This window comes from Panthera pardus, unplaced genomic scaffold (assembly GCF_024362965.1).
Source record: "Panthera pardus isolate Hobbes unplaced genomic scaffold, ASM2436296v1 HiC_scaffold_8, whole genome shotgun sequence".
NCBI classification, from domain to species: domain Eukaryota; kingdom Metazoa; phylum Chordata; class Mammalia; order Carnivora; family Felidae; genus Panthera; species Panthera pardus.
This window is the reverse complement of record NW_026527013.1, coordinates 53,097,102-53,124,691: the sequence shown is the minus strand read 5'-3', so window position 1 is coordinate 53,124,691 and position 27,590 is coordinate 53,097,102. Positions and strand designations below refer to the sequence as shown.

General features: G+C 39.6%; 1 protein-coding gene across 4 annotated transcripts in view; it reads right to left on the bottom strand.

The window, feature by feature from the left end:
- ATG7 (autophagy related 7) overlaps nt 1–27,590 on the bottom strand; it is a 247,173-nt gene that overhangs the window by 141,202 nt on the left and 78,381 nt on the right. For all 4 annotated transcript variants that reach the window (XM_053896758.1, XM_053896759.1, XM_053896760.1 and 1 more), the window contains one exon: nt 24,608–24,688. In XM_053896758.1, coding sequence (XP_053752733.1) covers nt 24,608–24,688 — 81 coding nt within the window. The remainder of the gene's footprint in view (nt 1–24,607; nt 24,689–27,590) is intronic.

Genomic DNA, 27,590 nt, shown 5'->3' with positions numbered 1-27,590 from the left:
TTTTGCCACTTCTATTCAACACTGTATTGTAAGTTCTAGTCATGGTAATAGGCAAGAAAAAGAAATAAAAGCATCTGTCTAGATTGGATCTGGACTGGAAAGGAAGAAGTAATACTCTATTTTCAGAAGACATGACCTTGTACATGGAAAAGCATAAGGAATCCATAAACACTCTTAGAGCAAATAAGTACATCAAGCACTCCTCCTCTTGAAGAGTTCATTCTACTCTGGTAGGATACAAGAGCCATATACAAAAATCAATTTTATTTCTATACACCAGCCATGAATTATTCAAAGAAGAAATTAAGAAAACAACGCCACTGATAACAGCATCAAAGGAATAAAATATCTAGGAATAAACTTAATAAAATAAGTGCAATACATGTATGCTGAAAACTACATTGCAAAAAGTTCTTTTTTTTTTATTTTTTTTTAAATTTTTTTTCAACGTTTTTTATTTATTTTTGGGACAGAGAGAGACAGAGCATGAACGGGGGAGGGGCAGAGAGAGAGGGAGACACAGAATCGGAAACAGGCTCCAGGCTCCGAGCCATCAGCCCAGAGCCTGACGCGGGGTTCGAACTCACAGACCGCGAGATCGTGACCTGGCTGAAGTCGGACGCTTAACCGACTGCGCCACCCAGGCGCCCCTGCAAAAAGTTCTTAATACAAAGATATCCCAAGTTCACCGATTACAAGACGTAATGTTGGTAAGATGGCAATATACCCTAAATTAATCTAATGTTCAGTGTGATCCAGCTGGCTTTTAGTAGATGGGGACAGATCAGGATCTGACCCTAAAATTCATATGGAAACCTAAGGGACCTAGAATAGCCAAAATAATCTTGAAAAACGAACAAAGTTGGAGATCTCACATTCCATGATTTCAAAACTTACTAGAAAGATACAATAATCAATACTTGATGGTACCAGCAGAAGGACAGACATATAAATCAATGGAATAGAGTCCAAAACTAAACCCTTCCATTTGTGCCAAGAACAACAAGATAACAGGGGTAGGAAAAATACTTTTTAACAAATAGTACTGGAAAAATTAAGTATCCACTACATGGAAAAGAATAAAGTTAAACCCTTACCACATACAATATACAAAAATTAACTGAAAATGGATTATTGATCCAAAGGTAAGCGCTATAACAATTACACTCATAGAAGAAATCACTAAATCCTTATGAGCTTGGGTCGGAAAAGAGTTAGATGTGGCAAGAAAATTATATTCAACCCACCTATGCCCTCCCCAAATTAGGATGTCATTAATATTAAAACATATTGTGCTTCAAAGGATACATCAAGAAAGTATCTGCAAATTACATATCTGATGAGGGTTTGATATAAAGAACTCTTATGACATCTCAATTAAAAGGCATAAATAACTTTTTTTTTAATAGACAAAGGGAGTGAATAGACATGTCCCCCCAAAAAGATAAACCAATGTCCAACAAGCACATGAATAGATACTCAACATCACTGGTCATTAGGGAAATGCAAATCAAAACCACACTGAAATATACCACTTCACACCCAGTAAGATAGTTACAATAAAAAAGAGAAAATAACAAATGTTGACAAGAAGATGGAGAACAAAATCCTCCCACACTAATGGGAATTTAAAATGGTACAGCTGTTGTGGAAAACAGTTTGGCAGTTTTATAAAATGTTAAACAGAGTTACCATATGACCCAATAATTATACTCCTAGGTATACAGCCAGGAGAACTGAGAACATATGTTCACGCAAAAGCTTACACACAAATGTTTGTAGCAGCATTGTTCATAGGTGCTCCAAATGGAAACAACCCAAATATTCATCAGTTGATGAATGGATAAAAAAAATGTGGTATATCCATATAATGGAATATTTTTTAGCCTTAAAAAGAAATGAAGTGCTGACACATGCTACATTATGGATGAACCTTGAAAGCATTATGCTAAACGAAAGAGGCTCTTTGCAAAGGCTACATGTATGGTTCCATTTATATGAGATGTCCAGGATAGGAAAATCCATAGAGAAAGATAGTAGATAAGTGCTTGCCAGAGTGTAGAGGAGGCTGAAAATGGGTGGAATGACTACTAATGGGTACTGGGATTATGAGGTTGGTTTGGGGGTGATGAAAATACTCTGTAGTTAGTGTGATGGTTGCACAAACTTGTGAATATACTTAAAAACCAAAGAACTGTATACTTTAAATCAAAGTGGTGAATTTTATAATATGTGAATTGTGTTTAATAATAATAAAAAATATTTATAATGAGCTGTTAGTATGAGGATCCAGCGTAAGGTATCTGTAAAGCAGCTTGAGTAATTAAAAACACTATCTGAAGTGAGGGATGGAGGGGTGGATTGATGGACAGATGGACAGATGCACTTAACCTCTCCCTTACCAATCTGTGGACTACTTCTTAAAAATATGTCGTTTCCAATTAGAGTTGTTTGGAACTAAGTAAGTACCAAGTCTGGTTTATCATCTTAAAAGATCAATAATACTTCTGAAGATTCTTGTAAAGATCAAGAAACATATTTAAATGAGGAGAAAGAGATGAAAAAGGAAGCTCTCCTTAGAAGGTTTCACAACCTTAAAGAGGATCCCTTTTGTACTGCTGGTGGGAATGCAAACTGGTGCAGCCACTCTGGAAAACAGTATGGAGGTTCCTCAAAAAACTAAAAATAGTACTACCCTACCACCCAGCAATTGCACTACTAGGCATTTACCCAAGGGATACAGGTGTGCTGTTTCGAAGGGATACATGCACCCTCATGTTTATAGCAGCACTATCGACAATAGCCAAAGTATGGAAAGAGCCCAAGTGCCCATCGATGGATGAATGGATAAAGAAGTGGTATATATGTGTATATATATACATGTATACACACACACACACACACACACACACACACATATACACACACACACACACACACACACACACACACACACAATGGAGTATTACTCGGCAATCAAAAAGAATGAAATCTTGCCATTTGCAACTACGTGGATGGAACTGGAGAGTATTATGCTAAGTGAAATTAGTCAGTCAGAGAAAGACAAATACCCTATGACTTCACTCATATGAGGACTTTAAGAGACAAAACAGATGAACACAAGGGAAGGGAAGCAAAAATAATATAAAAACAGGGAGGGGGACAAAAACCTAAGAGACTCTTAAATACACAGAACAAACTGAGGGTTACTGGAGGGGTTGTGGGAGGGGGCATGGGCTAAATGGTAAGGGGCATTAAGGAATCTACTGCTGAAATCATTGTTGCACTATATCTAAATTTAAAAAAAAAAGGTTTCACAACCTTCAAGTTTTGGGGAGTGGTAAAAGATCAAAGAACTACTGCAGACCCTTTGTGGAAAAGCTAATTTGCCCAACCTCCCTGCCTCCAAAAAAAAAAAAAAAAAGCTAACCTGCCACAAACAACTTTCTCTAAATCTAAATCTAAAATAGCTCTCTTTTTATCTCTATCATAAAAGCAATATAAGGTTGTCTCAAATAATTCAACTTTACAAATTTGAATTGCTTAATGACCATGATATTATAATGATCGAAATATTTATAAATGGATGCTCTAACCAACTAATCTATTTTTTAGACTTACACTATTGCATAGTGTAAATCTGAGGAGGGCTTATTTTAAATACAGACAGAAGTCAACAATGAGGCAAACTGGAGAAATGAAAACAAAAAGCCACTCTAAGAATAATTATAGCCCAAGCCATTCAATACATTCATTTGAGTATTTATAGAGCCTGCTCTAGATTACAGGCATCTTGGGGAAATTCTGTATGTTTCTGTATAAAAAATACCATCTTTTATTTTTTCCCAGTTTGTTGTTGTGGTAGTGGGTGGTGGTGGTGGTAAAATAAACAAAAACTTTACTATCTTAAATATTAAAAAAAAATTTTTATGTTTATTTATGTAGTTTGAGAGAGACAGAGTGAGCAGGGGAGGGGCAGAGAGAGGGAGTGAGAAAGAACCCCAAGCAGAGTCTGTGCTGACAGCGTGGAGTCTGATGCGTGAGCTTGAACTCATGAACCATGAACCTGAGCCAAAACCAAGATTGGACACTTAACTGAGCCACCCAGGCGCCCCATCCTAAATATTTTGAAGTGTGTAGTTCAGTGGCATTAAGTACATAAACAATGTTGCACAACCATCACCACCACCATCCATCTCCAGAATTCTTGTCATCTTGCAAAACTGAAATTCTACACCCATTAAACACTAACTCACCATTCTCCTCCAGCCCCTGGTAATCGTTCTACTTCCCGTCTCTGTGAATCTGACTACCCTAAGTACCTTATGTAAGTGGAGTCATGCATTGTTTGTCTTTTTGTGACTGACTTAGCACAACGTCCTCAAGATTCCTCTGTGTTGTAGAGTATATGAGAACTTCCTTCCCTTTGGAGGTTGAATAATATTCCATTATATGTACAGACCACATTCTGTTTATTGATTTTTCTCTAGATGGACACGGGTGTTTCCATGTTTTAGCTATCGTGAATAATGTTGCTACGAACAGAAGCGTACAGGGGTACTAACTTTTGTCAAGGAGACAACCGAATATCTACCATAATGTACAATGCATGCAGAACTATTTTTACACTTGTGAGATTCATTCTTTGGTCTCAGGCTTGCTTATACACTAACGCTTTGTTGTTTGTTTTTATTTTATCGTTTCATTTCTATTTACAAAAGCAAGTTAGGGAAAAGGAATTGGACTATCTTACCTACCCGAGTATTAATTAACACTAAAATGTAAAAGGAAGACTTTTCACCCCAACTAAATGCAAGTAACTCACAGAGAAAAAAAAAACCCTAAAAAAAATATGTAAGTTAAATGTCTATCTAGGTACAAGTTGTGTTTCTTAAGTAACCTCTCATCCTTCATTATCTAAACAGAAGGAATCAGACAAGAACTATCCCCACCTCTCTATATTCTCATCTGAACACAGAGCTGAAATGCCCAGCATCTTAAAAAATATAATTGCTGTTGGTAATCCCGTTGTCTTACTACCTTCTCCCCAGTACCCTTAACAGTAAAAAAAAAAAAAAAAAAAAAAAAAAAAAAAAAATCCTTGAAAAATGTATCTATTTCATCATATGAATGGGGGATAAGGAAAGCAAAGAAAGTATACAAATCTTTAATATAAAATGAAATTTTTAGGGCTATAACTTTTCCTGCTCATTTTTAACCCAAATCATATTTTTTCTTGACTACAACAAACTGAAGATATTCTTTGAAGGATCATTTGGAGGATGCCAAAACATTAACAAATTATACTTGAAACATTAATATAACAAAGTACAGCTTTCTAAAGTCGTTCTTCAAAATAAGTCACAAAGCACAAAAACTAATGAGCCAAGGTTCTCAGACCAGAGCATACATCAGAATCCCCCAAGGGCATGTTAAAACAGAAAGCTGAGCCACATCCCCAGTTTCTCATTAATTAAGTCTAGGGTGGGGTCAAAAATTTTGCATTTCTAGCTAGTTCCCAAAAGACAGGATGCTGGGGGTCTTAGGACCATGCTTTGAAAACAGCCCCCTTTATTTAAGCGGGACACCTTCTCTTACACTCAACCCATGAAGAAGCATGTATGTTTCCTTAACTTTAAAAACTCATCTTTAGCTGTTCCTCCTAAAAGAAATAAATTACTGTGTGATATTACTGTTTATTTAGCAGTTTTAGTCAAACACTTTGATAAATTCTGTATGGTAAAAAAAGTTTTTAGTTCCCCTGCACAGAGAGCCAGCTCTCCTTAAGAAAATTATTATCCCAGGTGACTTTTGTAATGTGTGAATTTTGGTTCAGTGAGTTTCCTTTAATTTTGGAGCTGAGAATTACACAAACACACATTTGGCAGGCAACGTCCACTGAGAAAAACTAGGCATTTGATTATATTATTTTATACATTATTCTCTATCTCCATCTGTACGGCCCTTGATGTCACTGCCATAAACTAATAGTGCTTGCCTGGAAATATCCCAGACACAGGTTTGATTTGATTCATGGCATATCTGGGGGAAAACATATTCTTGAATTAACACTTAAAAATCAAATGCTTTGACTTTAAAATTCAAATTTCCATTTACTCTTAAAACAAACAAACAACAGAAGGTCTGGCAACATTACTCTGAAATTTCCACAAGTCGGTGATCCATCGGAGTTGGGCTCAAGCTGCCCCTCAGAGAGAACCTGAGCTCCAGCGGCCATTGTCCCCCATTTGTTTCCTGTCCTTTTGAAACTAGTTTGCTCCCCTTGTGTGTTTACCAGCCTGCTTTGTAAGCTTGTGTGTTTGGGTGCCTAACATAACAGGGAACACATGGGAGAGGCTCAATTTCAAAAAATATAAATACACTGGCTTACATTAACTACAGTGTAGGTAAGTTCCTTTGGACTCAGCCCCTTATGGCCTAAGTTACTGGGTTGTGTGATCTACCAGTAGGCTGCCTCTACTCTTGTGTTAGAAACCTTCAGGCTAGGATGAGCATTCTCTTAAAAAGCAGTTTGTCGGGTTGAGACCCTTTTGTGTACGGCTAAAATTAATGTAAATGTAAATTTACATTTGTAAATGTAAATATAAATTTACAATGTAAATTATGGGTGAGAATGAGCAGCAGAATGCTTATTCATTATTTGAACCTTTTTGTTGTGAAATAATACAGATATAAAACATTACAGCTTAAAAAACTGCAGAGTGAGCCCCTATATTACTATCAAGAACAGGAGGGGCACCTGGGTGGCTTGGTCAGTTGAGCATCTGACTTTTGATTTCGGCTCAGGTCCTGATCCCAGGGTCATGGGATCAAGCCCCAAGTCGGGTTCCACACTGAGCGTGAAGCCTGCTTAAGATTCATTCTCTTTCTCTCTCTCTCTCTCTCTCTCCCTCTGCCCCTCTCCACTTGTGGTCTCACCCTCTTTCTAAAATAATTTGAAAAAATGTTAAAAAAAAAAAGTTCTTTAAAAAAGTAAATACAATAAAAATTCAATACTCTGTTCTTAAGATACACGTTAATTGTGTTTTCTGTGCCCTCTTGGTTGGCCTCACCAGAGGTTTCCCAATTTTATACATGCTTCTACACTCCTGGCTTTGTTCATCTTCTTTCTATTCTTTTTAGTTTCTGTCTTCTGTTTGTTTGTATTTGTTATGCTTTTTTTGACTTCTTAAGATAAATATTTGCTCATTAATTTTAGGCCTTTTTTTTCTTTTAAGGATACCCATTTTTCTATTAGGTACTCCTTTATCTGCACCCTATACATTTTTACAAGAAATACTTATTCATTTAAAATATTTCTTAATTTCCATTCTATCTTCTTTAATTCATAACTTTTTTAGGCCTATATACTTGAATTTCCAAATAAAGACATGGAGATGATTTTCTAGTCTGTCTCTGATTTCTAGCATAATTACATTGGGATAAAAGTATACATTCTGTATAGTTTCAATCTTTGAAATTTGTGGGACTTGCTCAGTGATCCAGTCTATGGTAAATTCTTGTAAAACATTGTGTTGTGTGCTTGACAAGAATGTGCTTCACACTTTGGTGCAGTGTGTTCACCAGAATAGATTTCTTAATCATGTTGATCAGATTTTTTAACAACCATCACTAACTTTTTTTTGTATGCTTCTGTGAGATAACAGAAAAAATATATTGGTCTCTGCCCCCAGTCCCCAGCATAGAGCTCCTGAAACCATTGTAATTTACTCAGTGATAAGAGCATTCTTATCTTCTCTTTTAAATTTCCCATTGTTCTACCTCTCCATGCTTCACCTTGAACAGTTTCTTCTAACCTATGCTTTCAGTTTATAGATTTGCTCTTTGCTGTGTCTAACTGCCTATAAACCCATTCACTTTGTTTTTGTATTTTAGTTGTAGAATTTATTTGATTTTTTTTTTTTAATGTACAAAGCCACATTTTAGAACTTTCAGTCCCTGCTGAAACTCAAGTTTGGCTTTTCTTTCTTTCAATCCTATAACTGGTATTTTATCATCTGCTTCTGGTAAGTCCAATACCTAGAGTCTCTGTGTGTCTATTTCTGTTGCATGTTGCTTCTGCTGGTTCATATGCTTGGTGTCTTCTTTCTTTGTGTGCCTGGTTACCTCTGATTGTGGCTGGATACTGTAATGGAAAAATTATTTGCAGAAGTAATTTGAGGATTAGGATCATGATATCCTCCTCTACTAAAGATATCATTTCTTTCGACCTGGCACCTATGGGCATTAGCTACAGGCATTCATCTTAATCCAAGTAAACCTTAAAGTTTGTGGGCCACTCAGATAATATGAAACAGAGCTGCAGCCAGTCTGAGAGTTGGTTCACTTCCAATTACCATTACTCCTAAGTGTATCTCTTAGGGGTGTCCAACTCAAAGGGGGAAGTGGCTTACCAGGTTTCCTAAGCTTGACAAGACCCAGACTATAATTTTTAACGCTGAAAGGACACCAAAGGCGAGCTCAGGCTCTCAGCTTCCTTTTCCTGATCAGCAAATGCCCTTAAGACAAAGGTGGCCCCAGTGTTAGGCTCACTCCTCTGTGTCACACTCTCTCCCAAATCTCAACTCAATAATTCCTCACAATTTATTAGTTCTTCAATGTTTAAGAACATTACAAAGGAATGATTTACCTACTTTCTTTAGATGATTTCAGTAAAAGAACTGGTTTGAATTATATGGCTTACCACAAGTTAAACTACTAATCTCCCAACATTCTTTTATGTATCATATCTTTAGCACACGGCCTTACCTTGCCCACACCTGCCCCAAAGTGAAAGTGCTATTGGATTCCTTGAGGAATCATGATCGCTCTCCTCAGTAGCAATTTACTCTTACAGTGCAGAGGAACTATAAAGAACAAAAGTTCAAGTTACAGTTCCTATAATGTATTTGCTCTATGACTATGCACAAAGATTTCTCTGCAAATTGCATGGAAGATACTTCCACACATGTTAGAAGATTAGATGGAGGCATGTGCAAGAGCTTGAAAAAGCCTACAAAACTGATTCTCTTTTTCTGTCCCACAAGCGAACCATTCATCCATGGCTCTGATTAACTCATCATAGCAGGCCAGTGGTCAACTGACATTTCAGGTCACTCATCAGTGGCTGACAACATTACACAAGACACAATATTCCAGGTGCAAATAAAGGAATGCTTAGAGTACTATCTATATTTTAAAGTAGTTCAGCATACATAGTGTGTACACATATGATGTGCACCACACACTCTCTCGTTCCTAGGGGTATCTACTTTGTATCTGAGGCACCCAAATCAGGACTGCATAATATACATGTGGCTGGTTCTCATTTGAAAGACTAAGTAGAAGAAATCCAACCTCCCAAATCAGAGTGTATCAACTGTAGCTACCTAAATCTACACTGGAGGGTTTCCCTCATGAGAATAAAGGAGGGGGTGGGGGAATGATTTTTCGGATGACAGGAACAGTGCTCAGGATATATGGGTTGGTTGGAAACAGAACCTTATGTATACATGTGGATTATAAGAGTCTGGCAGACCAGGCAGCCTACCACTCTTTGCAAGGGCACTCTGGGCCTAAGCTTCCTGTCCTGGGTCTGGACAGTTAACAGAAGCTTCCAACCAAAAGGTTAGACATGTCCTTTAAAAAGGATATATTTATATGTGTCTCTACTGAATAGCTGATGTGAGATACATATGAAAGGGACGAGGTTGGGCTTTTTCAGTCTCCAAGAACAGGCTGAATGACCAGCTTTCGCATCTGCTTGCTAACAAATGTTCACATGTGTGGCAAAATGTGGTCTGAGACTTGACTTCATTGTTACAAACCACACGGCAGCAAGATAACCTGTAATTACTGGAAGCTACTGATTTCTACCAACAGGATTAAAATGCAGTTCAGTCTGCAACAACTGTGGTGCATCAAATTTCCCAAATGGATCCTGTTGGGAAATAACCTCAAAGCAGGAATATCGTGCTGATCAAGCTAATGTACAAACTTGCCATCCTAACTTGGACCATCCAACAGAAAGGCTGTTTCTCTTCAGTGGGAAAACCACAGGAAGCTACAGAGACAGCCTTGGGGTGTGGGTTTTGCTGGGCCTGGAAGCCTGCCAGAAATACCATCATTCTGTCTCTTGGCCCCTGGAATGCAGTGATACCCAAGTGTTGTAGGTTTCTTTGTTTTGTTTTGTTTTTAACTTTTTCCCACTGATTTCCCCCAAACCACCTGGACACTGTATTTTACTCAAAATGGTATCATTTAAACAGTATCTGTATTCACAGGAATAGATGGGAGGCAACTTCCTTAAGTAAATGCAAAACAGAAGCATTTGTATTTTCAAAAACAGTCCTGTCTTGGATTCTTAGCAGCTGCATGTCCGTACCTTCCAAATGTTTTAAAAAATATTTAAGCCGAAAATTAACCAAAAAGTCTAGTGAACTATGTTTGTCATAAACAATTTTTAAAAAGCATTTAATGTTTATTTTTGAGAGAAAGAGACAGACAGAGCATGAGCGGGGAAGGGGCAGAGAGAGAGGGAGACACAGAATCCGAAGCAGGCTCCAGGCTCCGAGCTGTCAGCACAGAACCAGACGTGGGGCTCGAACTCTCGAACGATGAGATCGTGCTTAACTGACTGAGCCACCCAGGCGCCCCAGTCATAAACAATTTCTTGAGGAAAAACTTTGAAACTCTCATCCCCATGCCATGCACCTGTGCTGGAGGGCACATAGAAGTTGCCCTAGTGCCCACAATGTTCCTGATATCACAGTAGGAAAATGATACATTCTTCTGGGTGTCGGGATTCTCCTTTAAAAGGACAAGTCCCCCAAGGATAACCAAATGGTTCACCATGGAGCTTAACCAACCAGTCCTAAAAACTGCTAAACTAACTTACTTACTTACTTTCTTTCTTTCTTTCTTTCTTTCTTTCTTTCTTTCTTTCTCTCTCTCTCTCTCTCTCTCCCTCCCTCCTTTCTTTCTTTCTTTCTTTCTTTCTTTCTTTCTTCCTTCCTTCCTTTCTCCCTCTCTCCCTCCTGTCTTTCTTTCCCTCCCTCCCTTTCTTTCTTTCTTTCTTTCTTTCTTTCTTTCTTTCTTTCTTTCTTTCTTTCTTTTTCTTTCTTTCTTTCGGTTTATTTATTCAATGGGGTGCCTGAGTGGCTCAATAGGTTAAGCATCCGTCTTTGGCTCAGGTCACAATCTTACAGTTCGAGTTCGAGCCCCACATCAGGCTCTGTGTTGATGGCTCAGAGCCTGAAGCCTGCTTTAGACTCTGTGTCTCCCTCTCTCTCTGACCCTCCCCTGCTCATGCTCTGTCTCTGTCTCGCTCTCAAAAATAAGCATTAAAAATTAAAAGAAAATTAAGTTTATTCAAAAGAGAGAGAGCAAGAGAACGCATGAGCAGGGGAGAGGCAAAGAGACAGGGGAGAGAATTCCAAGCAGGCCCCTCACTGTCAGTGTGGGCCCAACATGGGGCTTGATCTCACGAACCGTGAGACCAGGCCTGAGCCAAAACCAGGAGCCGGATGCTTAACCGACTGAGTCACCCAGGCACCCCTGCTAAAACTTTTAAATGGAAGCTTCCCCCTCACACTCCCCCAAGGACAGTACATAAGGATTCTGTGAGTGTTAGTCTTGCCACATCACTGTCAGAGAGATGTTTAACATGGTAGGTAAGTGAACTGAGAGCACTGGAAATCCTGGACTTCCATGTCATTTCTCCTAGCTTAATGAACTCTTGACCTGATAGATTGGGTAGCCTTCTTGCTAGCCACTTCCTGGAAAGCTTGAAAAGGACATTGGGAAGACATCCACAACATGTGCCCAAAAAGAGGGAAACACTGCAGCAGTTAACATGATGAAGCCAAGGCAGCTGGCCCTCCCTGTGAGTGTTGCTCTGGCCTCCAACCTCACTCAGAGCCGTGGCAAGGAAAGCCAAGATGCTTGAAGCTAGAGAAAGGCTTCTGAGGAGCAGTGTGGGACAGGGGCAGGAGCATGGACTGCAGAAGGCCTGGTGCTGTCACAGAACTACCATCCTGAGTCTCTTACATCTCTGCCCTCTAAGAACACACAGGTATTCAGAATTCAGAGGGAACATAGCCAAGATGTCTTTCTTAAGGTTCATACCTGCTCCTCTGGAATTGTGGGCCTGACACTGGTCACAGATACCTGCCCAGTAACTTCGGCAAATATGAAGATTCGCCTCCTCCCCTAGCACACATTCCTGGGAACATTAAACCTCAGCTTCATTTTGGTTAATAATGAAAACGCTGGATTAAGGTTAACTGCCAACTAGAAAAGAAAAGTGAAAAGGAGAGAAAAAGACACAGAATGTAATAACCTACACATTAATATTTGCTCACCTCTTGAGGCCATGCCCTTTCAAAAGAAATGCTCATCCTTTTGGTTTCCTTCCCTTTTCAACCTCTAAGGATAGAAAGACTTTATGGCTATAATTATGAAGTGAGTCCACTTAGGAAAGGAGATGGGAATTGCACCTGATTTCTGCTTTAAAGAACGAACAATTAAACACACTTACAGTACCAATCATATAGGACAGTGGCACACAAGCTCTTGTTTAATCTTCACTGCCCCTAAAAAGGTATCTTAACTTTTTTCCACCCAAGTGAAGCACAGAAAGTCTGAGATACTTGTCATTGGTGACACAGTTAGTGGGTAGCATTGTCTCTGAAGCCAGTGCTCATTTCTTTCTTTAAGGGTTTTTAAAAAATCTTTAGAGAGCAAGCGAGCATCCAAGCAGGGGAGGGGGCAGAGAGAGAGAGAGCAGCTTCTATGCTTAGCCAGGAGCCTGACACAGGGTTTGATCCCACAACCCTGGGATCATGAACTGAGCCGAAATCAAGAGTTGGATGCCCAAGCCAGTGCCTTTTCTATGGCACAAACCGTATCAAAAAGTCCTGTTATCTCTCAGCCAGCTCCGAGCTCCCTTGAACTGGTGCGCTCGCTTAATCAGACCCCACAAACTGTCTGAAGCTGTTGCAGTGCTTTTTTTTTTCTTTCTAATTTTAAAGTTTTTCTTGCAAACTGCTTGTTCCCTTGATTCACAACATGCAGCTTCAAATTACTTCTAGTCTTTCCAAAAAATCAAACCCACCCTCAAAGGTCAAGAACTCACCACTGCTGAGGCTATTAAGAGGAAAATATTGTGAGATCTGAAGCAATTTCCCCAGAAGAACTTGTCAAATGTCCTGAGCCTGCACGGCAGAGCTGAGGCAAGTACACCGTCTCCCCCAGGGACCCTGGGAGATGGCCCTCTTCTTGGGACTTGCAGTTCTTTTGCACAGAGGGTGCTAGGGTGTCACAGGCCTCGTTTTTCAGGTATTAAGTGCCTACTGGAATATTCTCAATAATAGGAAACAGTAAGCGATTAGGCAACAAACGGCAGATGTTAGGAAATACAACTCTTACTCCTCCAGGAGAGCCAAGTGACGCGTGCATGTTTTTGTTTTCTTTGGTACACACGTTACTCTACTGGTAAATCGGTTTGCACTTGTTTATTTTTTAAAGCCTGCTTGCATTATGATTGGAGTCAAGTCTGCCGGGTCAAATTGAACTAACAGAAAATCTAGATAGTGGCCCATAAAGAGCAATATTGGGCTCATGTCCCACGTCTGGGATATGTGAGAGGTATTAACACAACAATAAATAACTTGCCTCAATTCCCACTTTTGTTACCATTTCCCCCTTCAGGGTCCTTCATGAGAGAGCGGATATAAAAGGGAAATGTCAAGTACAACTGAGAACTGGGAGAAACCCAAATTTCCTCTCCCACCTTTATAAATAACATGAAAATATATGCTTTTGCATGGACTTCTATCCCAAGTGGGAGTGCTGACAAAGGTCTTTAAAGTATCCAAATGCTCTACGGAATCCAGAGTCAACTACAAAGACACCAAGGCTGTCTAGAGTCATGAGGACAGGTAAGTTCTGACTACAGGCAATGGGACTATTCAGAACAGTCCTCATGGGAGGCGGGTCAGTTATCCCACATATACTGCCATTCCTCAAGACCCTGCTGGATACACACACATGCAAGTACACAGTTCCTCTGATTTGCAAAAACTCGCTACATCTATTCTCCCACTGAGTGCTTACATTTGGCACACTTGCAGCCGTTTCAGGATCACAGACGAAAGGATCACTAAAATTTTCCCATTTTAGTCGGATGGCTATGAAGTCAAGATGTCAAACTTTGGTGTGCACTTTAATCAGCCACTAGAAATTCTAGAAAAGAGAAGCATGCAGTCTTTTCTTCCTTGTGAAGAAAAAAACAACTTTGGGGCACCTGGGTGGCTCAGTTGGTTAAATGTTCAACTTCGGCTCAGGTCATGATCTCATGGTTCGTGGGTTCGAGCCCCGCGTCGGGCTCTGTGCTGACAGCTCAGAGCCTGGAGCCTGCTTCGGATTCTGTGTTTCCCTCTCTCTCTGCCCTTCTCCTGCTTGTACTCTGTCTCTCTCTCTGTCTCTCTGTCTCTCTCTCTCAATAATAAACAAACATTAAAAAAAAAACTTAAAGAAAAAAACTTTAATTTCTATGATAAAAACTTATTTAAAACTAGGGAAGGCCAGGGGCACCTGGCTGGCTCAGCTCGCAGAGCACACAACTCTTGATCTCAGGGTCATAAGTTTGAGCCCCATGTGCAGTACAGAGTTTACTTAAACACACACACACACACACACCCCAAAATAAAAAACAAACAAAAAAACTAGGGAGGGCCAGACACTCCAGAATTTATCATCACATAAAATATTTTATAAGTTATAATGACAGCAGCTTTAAGAATAGGATGTTCTCAAACAGTTCTTTCCACATCTTCTATGGCAAAAAAGGCTATGGTGGTTTAAGTACTTTTAGAAATACCTGGACAGGGTATTGGAAGGCTTTTTAGAAAAAATAAAATGGAGACTCTTAAAAATCCTGCAGGAGAGCAAGAAAAACCCTTCAAAGAACTCATTGCCAAAATGTGTCCTTTAATAAAATGTTAGGTCATCTTTGATGAATCCCAAAGGCCCCTTGTTTTAATATCCTCTAAAAATGATCTTCCAATCTAATAACAAATCAGCGAAAGCATCAACTAAAGCAAAGGAGACAGTAAAAGCTGAAAAAGAAGATCAGCTGAATAAATATTCAGAACACTGAAACGTAACATTCAGTGATAGCACCACTTATGGCATTTATGGCATAAGGATAAATCACACCTTGGCGCTAACAGGCAAAGGGCATCCTGCTGCTGAGCCCTAGCCACCTGTCTGACTGAGTTCCTGCAGGGCAGAGCTATCTTCTTTCTTCCTTCTCCGGTTCTGCTGTTCATTTGTTCACCTACTGAATCGTTACTTTTTTCTGCCATTCAAAACATCTACCTGATCATTTCCTACCATTTACTAAAAACGAGTTACCCCTTCCAAGGTAGGAACATTTCTTGAGTAAAGATGTTTATATAATTCAAGTATAGGAAGTTATATTGAATCATGTAATGTAAGTTTACTATCTTGTTCAGAAGGACATCATCAGAAACTTCAGAGGCTTTTATTCACCTCTGTGTCCTTCAAAAATGTATCATGAATTAGGAGCTTTAATGTCTGCTCATGTGAACTATTATGCCAAGAGTCATTAAAATAAACTCACATAAAGATATATCTGGGTGTTTTTAGTATTCAGTGTAAACAGTTAGTTATATGTTGTATACAACTTGTCCATGTACAAGCACATACATCCATAAAAAGCTCCCCAAGTTGATGGCTCCCTTATTTCAAAAACCCAGCAGTAACTACCATGATCCGCCCTGCCCCCCCCCCTTACTTCCAAAGCTACTGAGGGTGGAGAGAGAAGGGAAGATGTCTCATGAATATCATATATAAATATTTTATGAATATAAATGAATGTATGAAGTATGAACATAAATATAAATTATAAAATACACATATATCTTTATATGAAAAAGGAAGGAATATGAACAGATGATAGTTGGGGCTCTTTGTCCATCAGGAGTCAAATCGGTGCACCACCAGAGATGCGAGAACTCTCAGAGCTCTGAGCAGGGTCAGTATCTTCCCTGTCCTAAACATAGTTGGGCCTGAAGAAATGGTGATCAAGAGACTGCACAATCTCAGAGTCATAAAACAAAATCCAGTGGTAAATGCGCTCCTGAATCTCCCTTTACTACAGCTGAGGAAAATGAGTCCCCAGAGAGAGATGGCAACTTTCCAAAGCCATACAAGAGGTCATGGTGGGGCTACTTGCAACATTCATTCCCCAGTGTCTCACCCAGGACAGCTTGGGAATGGCAGCAAAGAAAAACTCATAGTACAAGGGTGCTTTCCTAGGATCCACAGGCATGTTTCTGGGACTTCATGGAGTCACTGAAATTGTCTGTAAAACTGTGTGTGGCTTTGCATTTTTTTTAATTTTAATTTCTATTTTTTTCCCCAGAGAAGCAGGGTCTACTGCTCTGGTCACTCTGCACAAGGTCCAGGACTCAATGTTAAGAACCACTCTGTCAAGAGATGGGCTTAGGGTGGGGGAAGGGAAAAGAGCCTAAAAGTGAGTGAGATTAATTCCAAACTAATAGGAACCCAGATTTTCAACAATCTGAAGATTATGCTTGGGCCGGGCAGCCAGTGGAACCATGTAAGAACACAGTACTAAACTTTCTGGTCTGGATCATAAAAGGATCCTGTAAGAAAAAAATGTGTTCAAGCAAACTAGGCATGCCTTTGTGACCTCAGGTGACAGGGAGAGGGGTAAGCAGTACAAGCTTTAACTACCAATTAGGACGTCTCAGAAGACCACTGGTCAGAGGTAGCAAGCAAGGCGCAGTTCTCTGGACTCGAGGAGAAGGTTTTGGCAGTACTTGTCATGAGTCATGATGGAAGGTTTCTCAGCTTCTCAAAGCCAGGGCAGCCTTGACCTTCAGTCAGGACTCTCATTGTACCTGCTTGTACAGTGAGCCCAGAGAGGGTTCCACACACCCCGGGTGACCTATTTCAATCACAGGGGTCTTTGTTTTCTCATTTCTGATGTCAACACCAGTCCCAGGAGTGGGCAAAGGCCTTGGTACTTGGTCACAGGGAACTGGATACACGTCAGCCATTGCAATTTCCCTGGGAAACAGAAAATATTTTCCCCACTCTATGGATGAGGAAATTGAAGCAAAGGGAGAAATGTCCAAGGTTTTTCAAGGAGGTGAAGAGCCAAGAGCTCCAAGGTTAGAGCTTGCAGTTACATACTCCATACTGCTTCTGGCTGGATATTCTGCCTCCATTAGGGAACCAAGCAGCTCTGGAGACTGGGAAACACTAGTTGCTAAGCACAAGATGTGGGATACAGCTTATACAACACGACCATGCACATGGAATCCATCACACATTACAACAGAAGACTGGAGGCCTCACTGGGTAAATGAGATAGGGAAAGGGAACCTGGGGGTTACTCATCATTTTCCAAATCAGAGATTTATGTCCCTTTTGGACAGGAGAAGGAAAAGCTGGCTGCAGCCCAGTTTTGAGTAATATTTGCCACTGAGAAGCTGTATGCAAAAATTCCTGGCACAAACTTTGGAGAGCTCTTCCGACTGGGCTCTGGCCAGTCCTTATAAATGACTGAGATTTAAAACCCTATCAAATCAGAGAAGCAGGGAGTATCCTTGATGAAGCACCATAAATCCCTCTCTCGAAAGCTAATTTCAGACATACAATAGGAATGTTCAGAGAGAAAAATTATCTATACATACCTCTATACATAGCAATTGTCTTTCTTAAGTCAAGAAGGGCAGAGATCAATGGCTAACTGTGGTCTGAGTGGCTGGAATATGGTTGATTATCCTCTTTAACCTTAAATATATTTTCTGATTTTTCTATAATTAAAATAGATTGCTGTGGAATAAAGAATAAAATTAAGAAAGGAAAATATAAGAGCTACTAACTTTGAGTGTCAATAGAGAGCCAAAGCTTTTCTCATCTGACTGACTCATTTAACAAAAGAAGTAAAGGAGGTGGACAGAGCAGGGAGCACCTTGCTTGTGGTCACTCAGGCAGCCAGCAAGGGACTCAGAGCCAAGACCCTGGAAATCCCCTGAATGACTTCCTGGCCTCTACACCACCCTGTTGCAGCTGCTGGACTCCTTAGGCTAGGAAACTCCCTATGATTGGTGCTAGATGAGAAACCATTTTAAATGGAATTGTAAAATTCAAAATGGCAGCTTCAAATGCTAGACCAAGTCCACCAGATTCCAACTCAAGAAGAGCTGAAATTGAAATAACACTCACAAACAGGACAGTCTGTACGGACCTGGGTGTCCAGTACTCTGTCACAACTGCTATACTGAACAGCTTCATAAATGTGCCATGTTTTCTTTCTTGTGACTATTATTCATGCAATCCCCCCTGTCTACAATGCCTTCATCTTGTTCTATCTCCCACGTGTTTCTAGAAATTCCCACTCATCCTTTAACATCAACTCAGAAGTCACTTTCTGCAAGACCACCCCGTTCTCTCCTGTTTGAAAAATGAGTAGGAATATGACACCACCACAAGAGGATGTACCTTGACTGCAGAGCATATCATGATATGGTTTATATATCACTGCTGGTTTATAGGTCAGTCTCATCCTCTAGATAGCATTCCTTAAAGGCAGTGGCTATTTTTATCATCTTTGTCCACTGCAGGGACTCAAATGGCAGTTGAATAAAATGAATACCAGCTAACAGCCATACAGCAAAACTTTAACCTCTCTTTGCATATCTATGACTTGTCTTTTTTTTAAAATTTTTTTCTTTAACATTTATTTATTATTGAGAGACAGAGAGACACAGAGCATGAGCAGGGGAAGGGTAGAGAGAGGGGGAGACACAGAATCTGAAGTAGGCTCCAGGCTCTAAGGTGTCAGCACAGAGCTCAACGCGGGGCTTGAACTCACAGACCTGAGATCATGACCTGAGCCAAAGTCAGTTGCTTAACCAACTGAGCCACCCAGGCACCCCTATGACTTGTCTTTCTATCCTCTAAAGGGTGCATTTGTAGAATCTCAGGCACCAGATTGCTCAGGGACAGTTTTTTTCTTATACAAAGCTTAAGTAGCTAAGCTGAATACTGTTATCTCATGCTTTTTAAGTAATAAGGAAATATGATAGAAGAAAGTTAGGATTACGTAATACAAAAAAAAATCGAATGGTTGGCTAGGATAAAGGCAAAAACAAACAAACAAACAAAAACATATAATTTATTCTATGAGGATACCAGCTAACATGTACTATTCCTACACCCCTATCGTTCCTCAAGACACAGAACACAGATGCACACAAAAGGTTAACAGCAATCACTTTGGGAAGTTTAATCATAACCCATCAACAGAAGAGCCTGTGGCAGAGTAAACACCAAAGGTATTATTAGGGTTGCTAATTGCTAATTAAAATCCCAAGATCAGGTTTCTGGGCACATCTTGCTACATCTGTGCAGTGGGCAAGTCCCAGATGGTATGAAAACAAAGAATGGGGCCTGCTTCTTCCTAAAAGGCTATTCCTGCAGCATCACAAAGATTATGGGTGGCAGACTGTGCAATAACCACAAGAATATCCACATGCAGTTGCCGCAGGCACAGCCCTGCTCTGGACTACTGATCCACGACAAGTTTCTAGTCAACTTCTGGGTCCCAGGAACTGGGCTATGGTTGCATAAAACACCAGAAGGTGCTCAGCTTTCTCCTTATAGGCAAAGAAAATGGTCATAATATTCAACATACTGTCCCCCTTCCTCTAGACAGACCGGAAAGTAGGACAAGGGGACTTTCTGAGCTGAAGGAAAACAGTCTATATCTTGATTGAAACGTGGGTTACATACATGTGTACATTTGTCAAAACATAAAGAAGTGTTCTCTCTTAAGATTCATGCATTCCACTGTATATAAATTCTACCTAGGAAATAAGAACCACGCACAAAAATCGAACTCTAATTAGTAGGTTTATTTTCTGCAGTAATATGGGCTAGCAGTTTTGAACTCCCTTTCCATGGGGGCGTCTGGGTGGCTCAGTTGGTTGAGTGTCTGACTCTTGATTTCAGCTCAGGTCATGATCTCAAAGTTTGTGGGATCAAGCCACACATCGGGCTCTGTGCTGACAGTGAGAAGCCTGCTTGGGTTCTTCTCTCTCTTTCTCTCTCTCTTCCCACCCCCCCCACCTCCCCTGCTCTCTCTCAGAATAAATAAACATAAACACATTAAAAAAAAAAACAAAAACGAAACAACTACTTTCTATGTATTCCAGACTTGAGAAGTGAGTAAATACATCCAGGATAATGACAGCCAGGTTTCTCACCATTGGGGAAGGTAGTTACAAATATAGGAAGGGGAAAATTAGCATCACCAAAGGAGATAAAATACATTATGTGCCTCCTGACACAAAGATATATCATCACATCTTTGGTACCTCTACCAAAAATTCATAACCTGACTCTAATCATAGGGAAACATCAGACAAACCCAAAATGAGAGAAATGCTACAAAATAACTGGCAAAAATATCAAAATATTGAGGTTAAGAAAAACAAAGAAAGGCTAAGGAACTTTTCCAGATTGATATGATAACTAAATTCATGCTCGATCCTGAATTAGATCCTGAATTGGACTGGGAGAAAAAAACAATAAAGAACATTTCTGGTACAAATAACATTTGAAATACAGACTGGATTAGATTAGTATTGTGGCAACATTAAACTGCCTGAAACTCCTTTTTCTTAGGAAAATTCACACTGAAGTACAGTGTTTAGTTGGAAAGAACCACAAGGTCTCCAACTTACTCTCAAATTTTCAAGAAAAAGAGAAAGGTGGGGAGGAAGAAGAGAGGAGGGAGGGAGGATAGTGGGCACATACATGAATGGGGCAAAATAGAAACAATTGGTCAATCTGGGTATAATATAAGGAGGTTCCCTGCACTATTCTTCCAACTTTTCTGTAAGTGTAAAATTATATCAAAATAGAAAGCTTCCCCCCAAAATATTTAGGTGAAAGTTCATAATAACTAATTCAATGTATCATGAGAAATTCTTTTAAGAACATTGGTTTTAAAATTCTATTTTTCCCTCTGGTAGCAATCTACAAAACTTGACTCGGTTCTAAATTCCTTTTGAGAACTAAAAACAACTTGTATAGCTTCAAATACGATTTTTTGAAATTCCAGTGGCAGACATTGTCATTTTAGAAAGTCTTATGATATACGGAAATTGGAACGAAAGAGCCTTTTCACTACCCTCTTCCTCCAGATTCTTCAGTAATTTTTCTGTAAGTTTGAACAGTGCCAAGTTAAAACCAAACAAGATAAGAAATGATTTATGTGTAGATGATTCAGCCTTCCCAGTCACAGAGAAGTATATTTTTCCCCACCTCAGGCCTTATAAAAGGTCTATACATGTATATAAACACGGTAATCAACAGAGCATTATTACTCGGCACTGAGAGCTTATTCTATCTCCCCCATCTTTCTGCCTGCATTTGTATTAAATTAAGACACAAGTGAGGCCTTGGTCCTGGAGGGGGAGGGGGGAAGCAAAAATATCAAAAACTACCACAGGAAAAAATTACTTCATGGATATCAAAGGAGAATTTTTAAAAAGTCATTTTTAGCCCCAAAGAATCTTTCTGAAACAATAACAACTATGATATGACTCAGTATAAAAATATTATGCTAAGTATGCATTAAGAAAAATTCACATGCACAGAGATGAAACTGTAATTGGATTTGTCATTTCAAAGTATTAATGTTGGGTTTGCAGATAATAGAGAATGACATTCTCCTAAGCGAATAAAGAAGTTCGCCAAGTAAGTAAAGGCCGTGTTTCTACTGTAAGGAAATACGTGCGCCAGTGAAGCAACCTTTTCAGCACAAAAGAAATTTAATACCCAGACCACATGAAAAGTGATCGCTATGGGAATAGCACAGCTGTTAAAATCCAAGGCAGTTTGTATTAAATCGTCCAACATGTTTATGTAAAGCAGGACTCTCAGAATGACCACCAAGAAGAATTAAGTTTGCTAACAAAAAAGTGATACCTGTATTTAATGTAATGCTTACAATAAGTGTGAAAGAAAAATGCAAAGCGATTCTTTCTCAAAGAAAATAAGGGACCTTGGTTAGCTGGTATGCTTGTGATTCTTCACAAACAGTATCTCCAGGACTAACTCAATTAAGAAAGTCAACAAGAAGGAATCGGAGTGCTTGCATTTCACTTAGAAAACCCAATTATCTTTATTTCATTGACTAGTCTAATCTGCATAAAGCCACAGAAAATCTTTGGGCACCTGTGCCAAATGACTTCAGTATGAAAATTAATACTGCCAAGTTATTTTGAGACCAATTAACTGAGCCATTCAAAGAAAACAAAATGTGCTCACTATAAAGCATATAATCTTAAACTTGCATTTCTGAAGACAGAAGTGCATGTAGACATCCTTGAGGCCTTGACTTGAACAGATAGAAGATATCTCAAAGAGATGACAAAAAAAATTAACTTATGAGTAACTAGTGACCAAGTGGTAAGCTTTAAATCCCAACACGGACACTTGGGATGCATAATAATAACACTGCTTAGTTTACTTCATTTTTTATTCTTTTTTAAATTATGGTTCATAATTTAATTTTTTTAAAATTTTTTATTTTTTTCATATTTATTTATTTTGAGAGAGAGAGAGAAAGAGCACTTGTGCACAAGCAGGGGAGGGAAAGAGAGAGAGAGAGAGAGACAGAGAGAGACAGAGAGAGAATCCCAAGCAGGCTCCAGTGCTGTCAGTGCAGAGTCCAATACAGGGCTTGAACTCATGAACCATGAGATCATGACCTGAGCTGAAATCACGAGCCGGGTGCTTAACCAGCTGAGCCACCCAGGCGCCCCTATTTTTTGAATTTTTTTTTACTGTTTATTCATTCTTGAGAGAGAGACAGAGCATGAGCATGGGAGGGGCACAGAGTAAGGGAGAAACAGAATCCGAAGCAGGCTCCAGGCTCTGAGCTGTCAGCAAAGAACCCGATGCGGGGCTCGAACTCGTGAGCCGTGAGATCATGACCTGAGCCAAAGTTAGACACTTGACTGACTGAGCCACCCAGGTACCCCAGTTTACTTTTTGAACAAAAAAACTGCTCTAAATGTTTAAGCAACAAAAATTAACCAAATTTATCAACATTCTCAAATCTGAGTTAAGCTGTTAGAGAACCTGGTTAGGATTGTGCTTCTCATAGGATATGACCCAAGTAACGTTTTTTTATTTTTACTTTTGTTATTTTTTTATTTATTTTTGAGAGAGGGACAAAGACAAAGTGTGAGTGGGGAAGGGGCAGAGAGAGAAGGAGACACAGAATCTGAAGCAGGCTCCAGGCTCCAAGCTGCAGCACAGAGCCCAATGTGGGGCTCAAACCCACAAACCTTAAGATTATGACCTGAGCTGAAGTTGAACCCTTAACCGACTGAGCCACCCAGGTGCCCCAAAGTTTTTGTTTTTGTTTTTGTTTTTTAAACCTTATCAACTCAGAGTGGAGGGAATTTCCCTAGAATTCAATCCCTTCCATACTGCCAAATGTAGGCTACGTGGCAAAGAAGTCCTGAATTAGAACTGAGAGGCCAGAGTTTGGGATTAATGATCCCAACTCTATTTTGCATAACGCTTGAACATGAAAGCCTTGTCAATAAGCTTGGGTTTTAAAAACCCAGGTTATATCACTGAGCATCAGAAGGCTTAGAGGCATACAAAAGAAAATTAGCTATAACACACGGTATACAGGCACAGCTAACTTAGACTATATCTAGACCTATTAAAAAATGAGATGTGTGGCACCTGGGTGGCTCAGTCGGTTAAGTGTCCGACTTTGGCTCAGGTCATGATCTTGCAGTTTGTGAGTTTGAGCCCCGCGTTGGGCTCCGCTGACAGCTCGGAGCCTGGAGCCTGATTCAGATTCTGTGTCTCCTCCTCTCTCTGCCCCTCCCCTGCTCACGCTCTGTCTCTGTCTCTCAATAATAAATAAACGCTAAAACAATTAAAAAAAAATGAGATGTCATCACTGTGGTTTTGAGATACATCAGCCGTTTCCCATTACAATGGAGGACATACCAGCTCTATTTTTAGAGCCTCTGGAAAGATCAAAGCTGAAGGGGCCCTTTGATGGGCTCCCTATCCAGGCCCCTAATCTCTGTTTATTTTTTGTCATTATGTAGATCTCCAAAAGACATACCACCAGGACTGCCTAGTATCCCCCCCTCGTCTGAGTAACACTTAAAAATTGCTCTATGATGGTCCATGCAAAGGAGGAACCTCAGGGGAAGAACAAAACCTACTGAAGTTCATATTCAAGCCGAAAATTAACATGATGCAAGTATCGATACAGAACTGTATTATCTAATTCAGTCTCTCTTTGTACACAATAAATCAAACTTTCTCAGGCTGGTTTCTCTCTGAGAATGAATACAGATAAGCAACACCTAGAAAATCCTTTCCAGTTTTTTAGACCCCACCCCTCCCTGCCGAAAAGTTCTCAGTTGGTTTCAGTGCCTCTTGCTGGTACAGTGATGGGCTCAGTTTTAAAACCAAGTCCCTCAAATGCAGAGTGACTTACTTTGGAAGAACAAGCTGTACATTTGTCAAATGCCAGGCTGACAGGAAGGACATTATCAAATCGTGACAGAAATCCCCGGATCTAAAAACAAAACAAAACAATTCACATCAAGCTCAGAACGCCCATACCTGTGAAACGTATTTGTAGTTTCTGACAAGAAGTGGCAAATAATATGGTGGTCCTGATACAGATTACTAGCAAAAATAAAGTTCGGCATAGAGATTTTCCCCTGTACCACAATCAGTTTGAGGAAGAACTGTATCATGTCCTTTATTACATTAGGAGCCGGGGCCTACAACCTTTTCATGTATGTGAGACCTAAAAACACCAAAATACAAAATGAAAGCATTAAACTGTAAAGTATTGTTGTAAGAAATGTCTTAAAAAATTTAACAGATCAACTAGTTTAATGATGGCTCACCTCTCACATGCAAGTTATAGTGAATATTGGTAAACTTGAGTATCTAGGGTATGATAGTGGGTGGGGTGTCACAGGTGAGAAGGCCTGGGGACTATCCGAGGCAGAGAAGGTGTTAAATATATATCCAGTTATTTGCTTGACTTGAAACAGACAGGGATTAAAAAAAAAAAAAAAAAAAAAAAAAATCACCAAATTTATGGGGAAACAGTGCCACCTTGAGCATAAACTTCTAGACTACAACTGGCTGCCATTTTAAAGGATATCCACTGTAAGTAACCAGGTTCCACAAACTATGATTTAAGTCCTTTATTGAGAACATTATACCTCTCTAGAACTATACTTACACCAAAAGGAGAGTTTTAAACTGTTGTGTATATCATTAACATATTATTACAAAAAACATGAATGATAAACTCTGAAGTGTCCACAGGACTCAGCATTTATAATAAGTCAGACAACATGAATCCTCTCATGAGTTAATTTATTTCATCTTCCCAACTGCCCCCATTTTATGTTGATAAAACTCAGGCTCAGAAAGGTGAAGCAACTTGGCTCAGGAAAACAGAAAGTGGCAGAGCTAAGATTCAAAAATAGGAGTCTTGACTCCAAACGTGGCCCTGACCCTCCCTCCTGCCCCCTACTCTCCTACCTCACCCCCTCCCTCCCTTTCTCGCAGGGTATCACAGGTTTGTTTTCGGTATTAGGTCTCAACACAAATCAACAGTGTCACCTGAAAAGAGCAAAAGGACCAAGCCTCACCTTTCCTGCCTTTAGCCACCCTACCCACACTCACCCCAAAAGAAAAATAAACAAAACCCGACAAACTCTTTAAACAAACAGGCTTCCTGCTGCAATGTGATAACTCCACCTTCATGCCCACACTGTACCTGTCTAATTTCATGTTCATACTGGAAAATCGAAATGGCCATGGCAATCTTTCAAATACCCTTAATGATGCAATCCAAGATCAAAAGACCATTTGGTAGAAATGATAAATTAGATAGCTGAGATTAGTTAGATGGCCTCATTGTGAACCTGTGAAAATGTGACAATCTTCTAGTTCTTTCAGTCTCAGGAATGTGGGTGACCATTTCACCATACAGGACTGGAGGCACAATCGGGGTCTTAAGTTTGCTATTCAGGATACCAAAACAGGAGACATCAAACTTCTGGAAAAGACTTTTGAAGTAGGTCATAAATGGGAATGCTGAGATCCTATGAGATCAACAAGTTACAGGCTTAAAAGAATTCTCACAGTGAGCCTTCTCACACCTCAATTCCTTTTATATTAAATTCACTTAAGGAAAAATGTTATCATATTTTGCATATTTTCCATTAAAGTATTCACTGATACAGCCTATATTACTGCCTCCATATGGGCTTCATGAAAAGATTTTCTTCATTCTTTTTTCTCCTACAACTAATATCTAGTTTTACGTTGTACAAAGAAATATTGGCAATTTTCTCTGCTAAACTGTCTCATGATTGCAGATGGAAGGTGAAAGCTTTGAAGTTAAGAGAGACAGAAGACCAAGCAGGAAGGAAGTCAGGAAAGGAAAAAATAAAAACAAAAAACACAGGTAGTGAGTAACAGAAGAAAAAGAAACCAAAATGAATGGACTGGCCAAGCATGGGCCCACACACTATTGTTTAGCACCCCCAGACAGCTCTTTACTAGGAAACTGTGATTCATTTTCTCAGGAAATGAAGTAAAAATAACATCTGTGTATGAGGCCTTTCAAATTCACCAAGTTGGTATCAGAAGGCCCAGGGCTCAATCAATTAGTTTCAGGTAATTTTAAAAAGGAAAACCTTCTCAAACCAATTGTATCAGACTCCTAATGGTTATCTCCACAGGTGAGCTCTCTCCCTTCCATTTAATGCAACATTCTGCCATTGATTAATTTTTCCAATACACAGCTCCAAGATGTGTCACTTTTTATTAATTTTCTACAGCAGAAAATTCCTTATGCTGGCATTCAAGATTCCACCCCCACCCCACTCATCTGGGACCATCCTGACTTTCCAGTTATGTCTTAAATTGAAACTTGTCACTGGCCCCGTATAACTACCAAGCTGAACTTCCAAAGACATTCCTGAGTTCCTGACCTCATCTTAGGCTGAATTCTGTGACTCAGAACTCTTCCTTTTGGAAACAGCTACATAGCCAAGTCTTCATCTTCCTTAAAAGCCACTCAATGCAAACACACCTCTTTCATAAATCCTCAATCTACCTACACCAAGCATAGAGACAATGTTTCATCATCTGGAATCCTTCCTTTTGATATTTATCACTAAATACCTTCCGTTAGTTATTAAAAAAACAAAAACAAAAACAAAAAACAGCATGTTAGTGGGATATAATTCATGTACCATAAAATTTATCTTTTTAAAGTATACAATTCAGAGGCTTTTAGTACATTCATGGAATAATTATCACCAATATCTAATTTCAGAACATTTCCATCACCCCAAAAAGAAACCCTGAACCTATAAACAATTAGTGCCCATTCTTCACTTTCCCCAGGAAACCACTAATCTACTTTCTATCTCTACTGATTT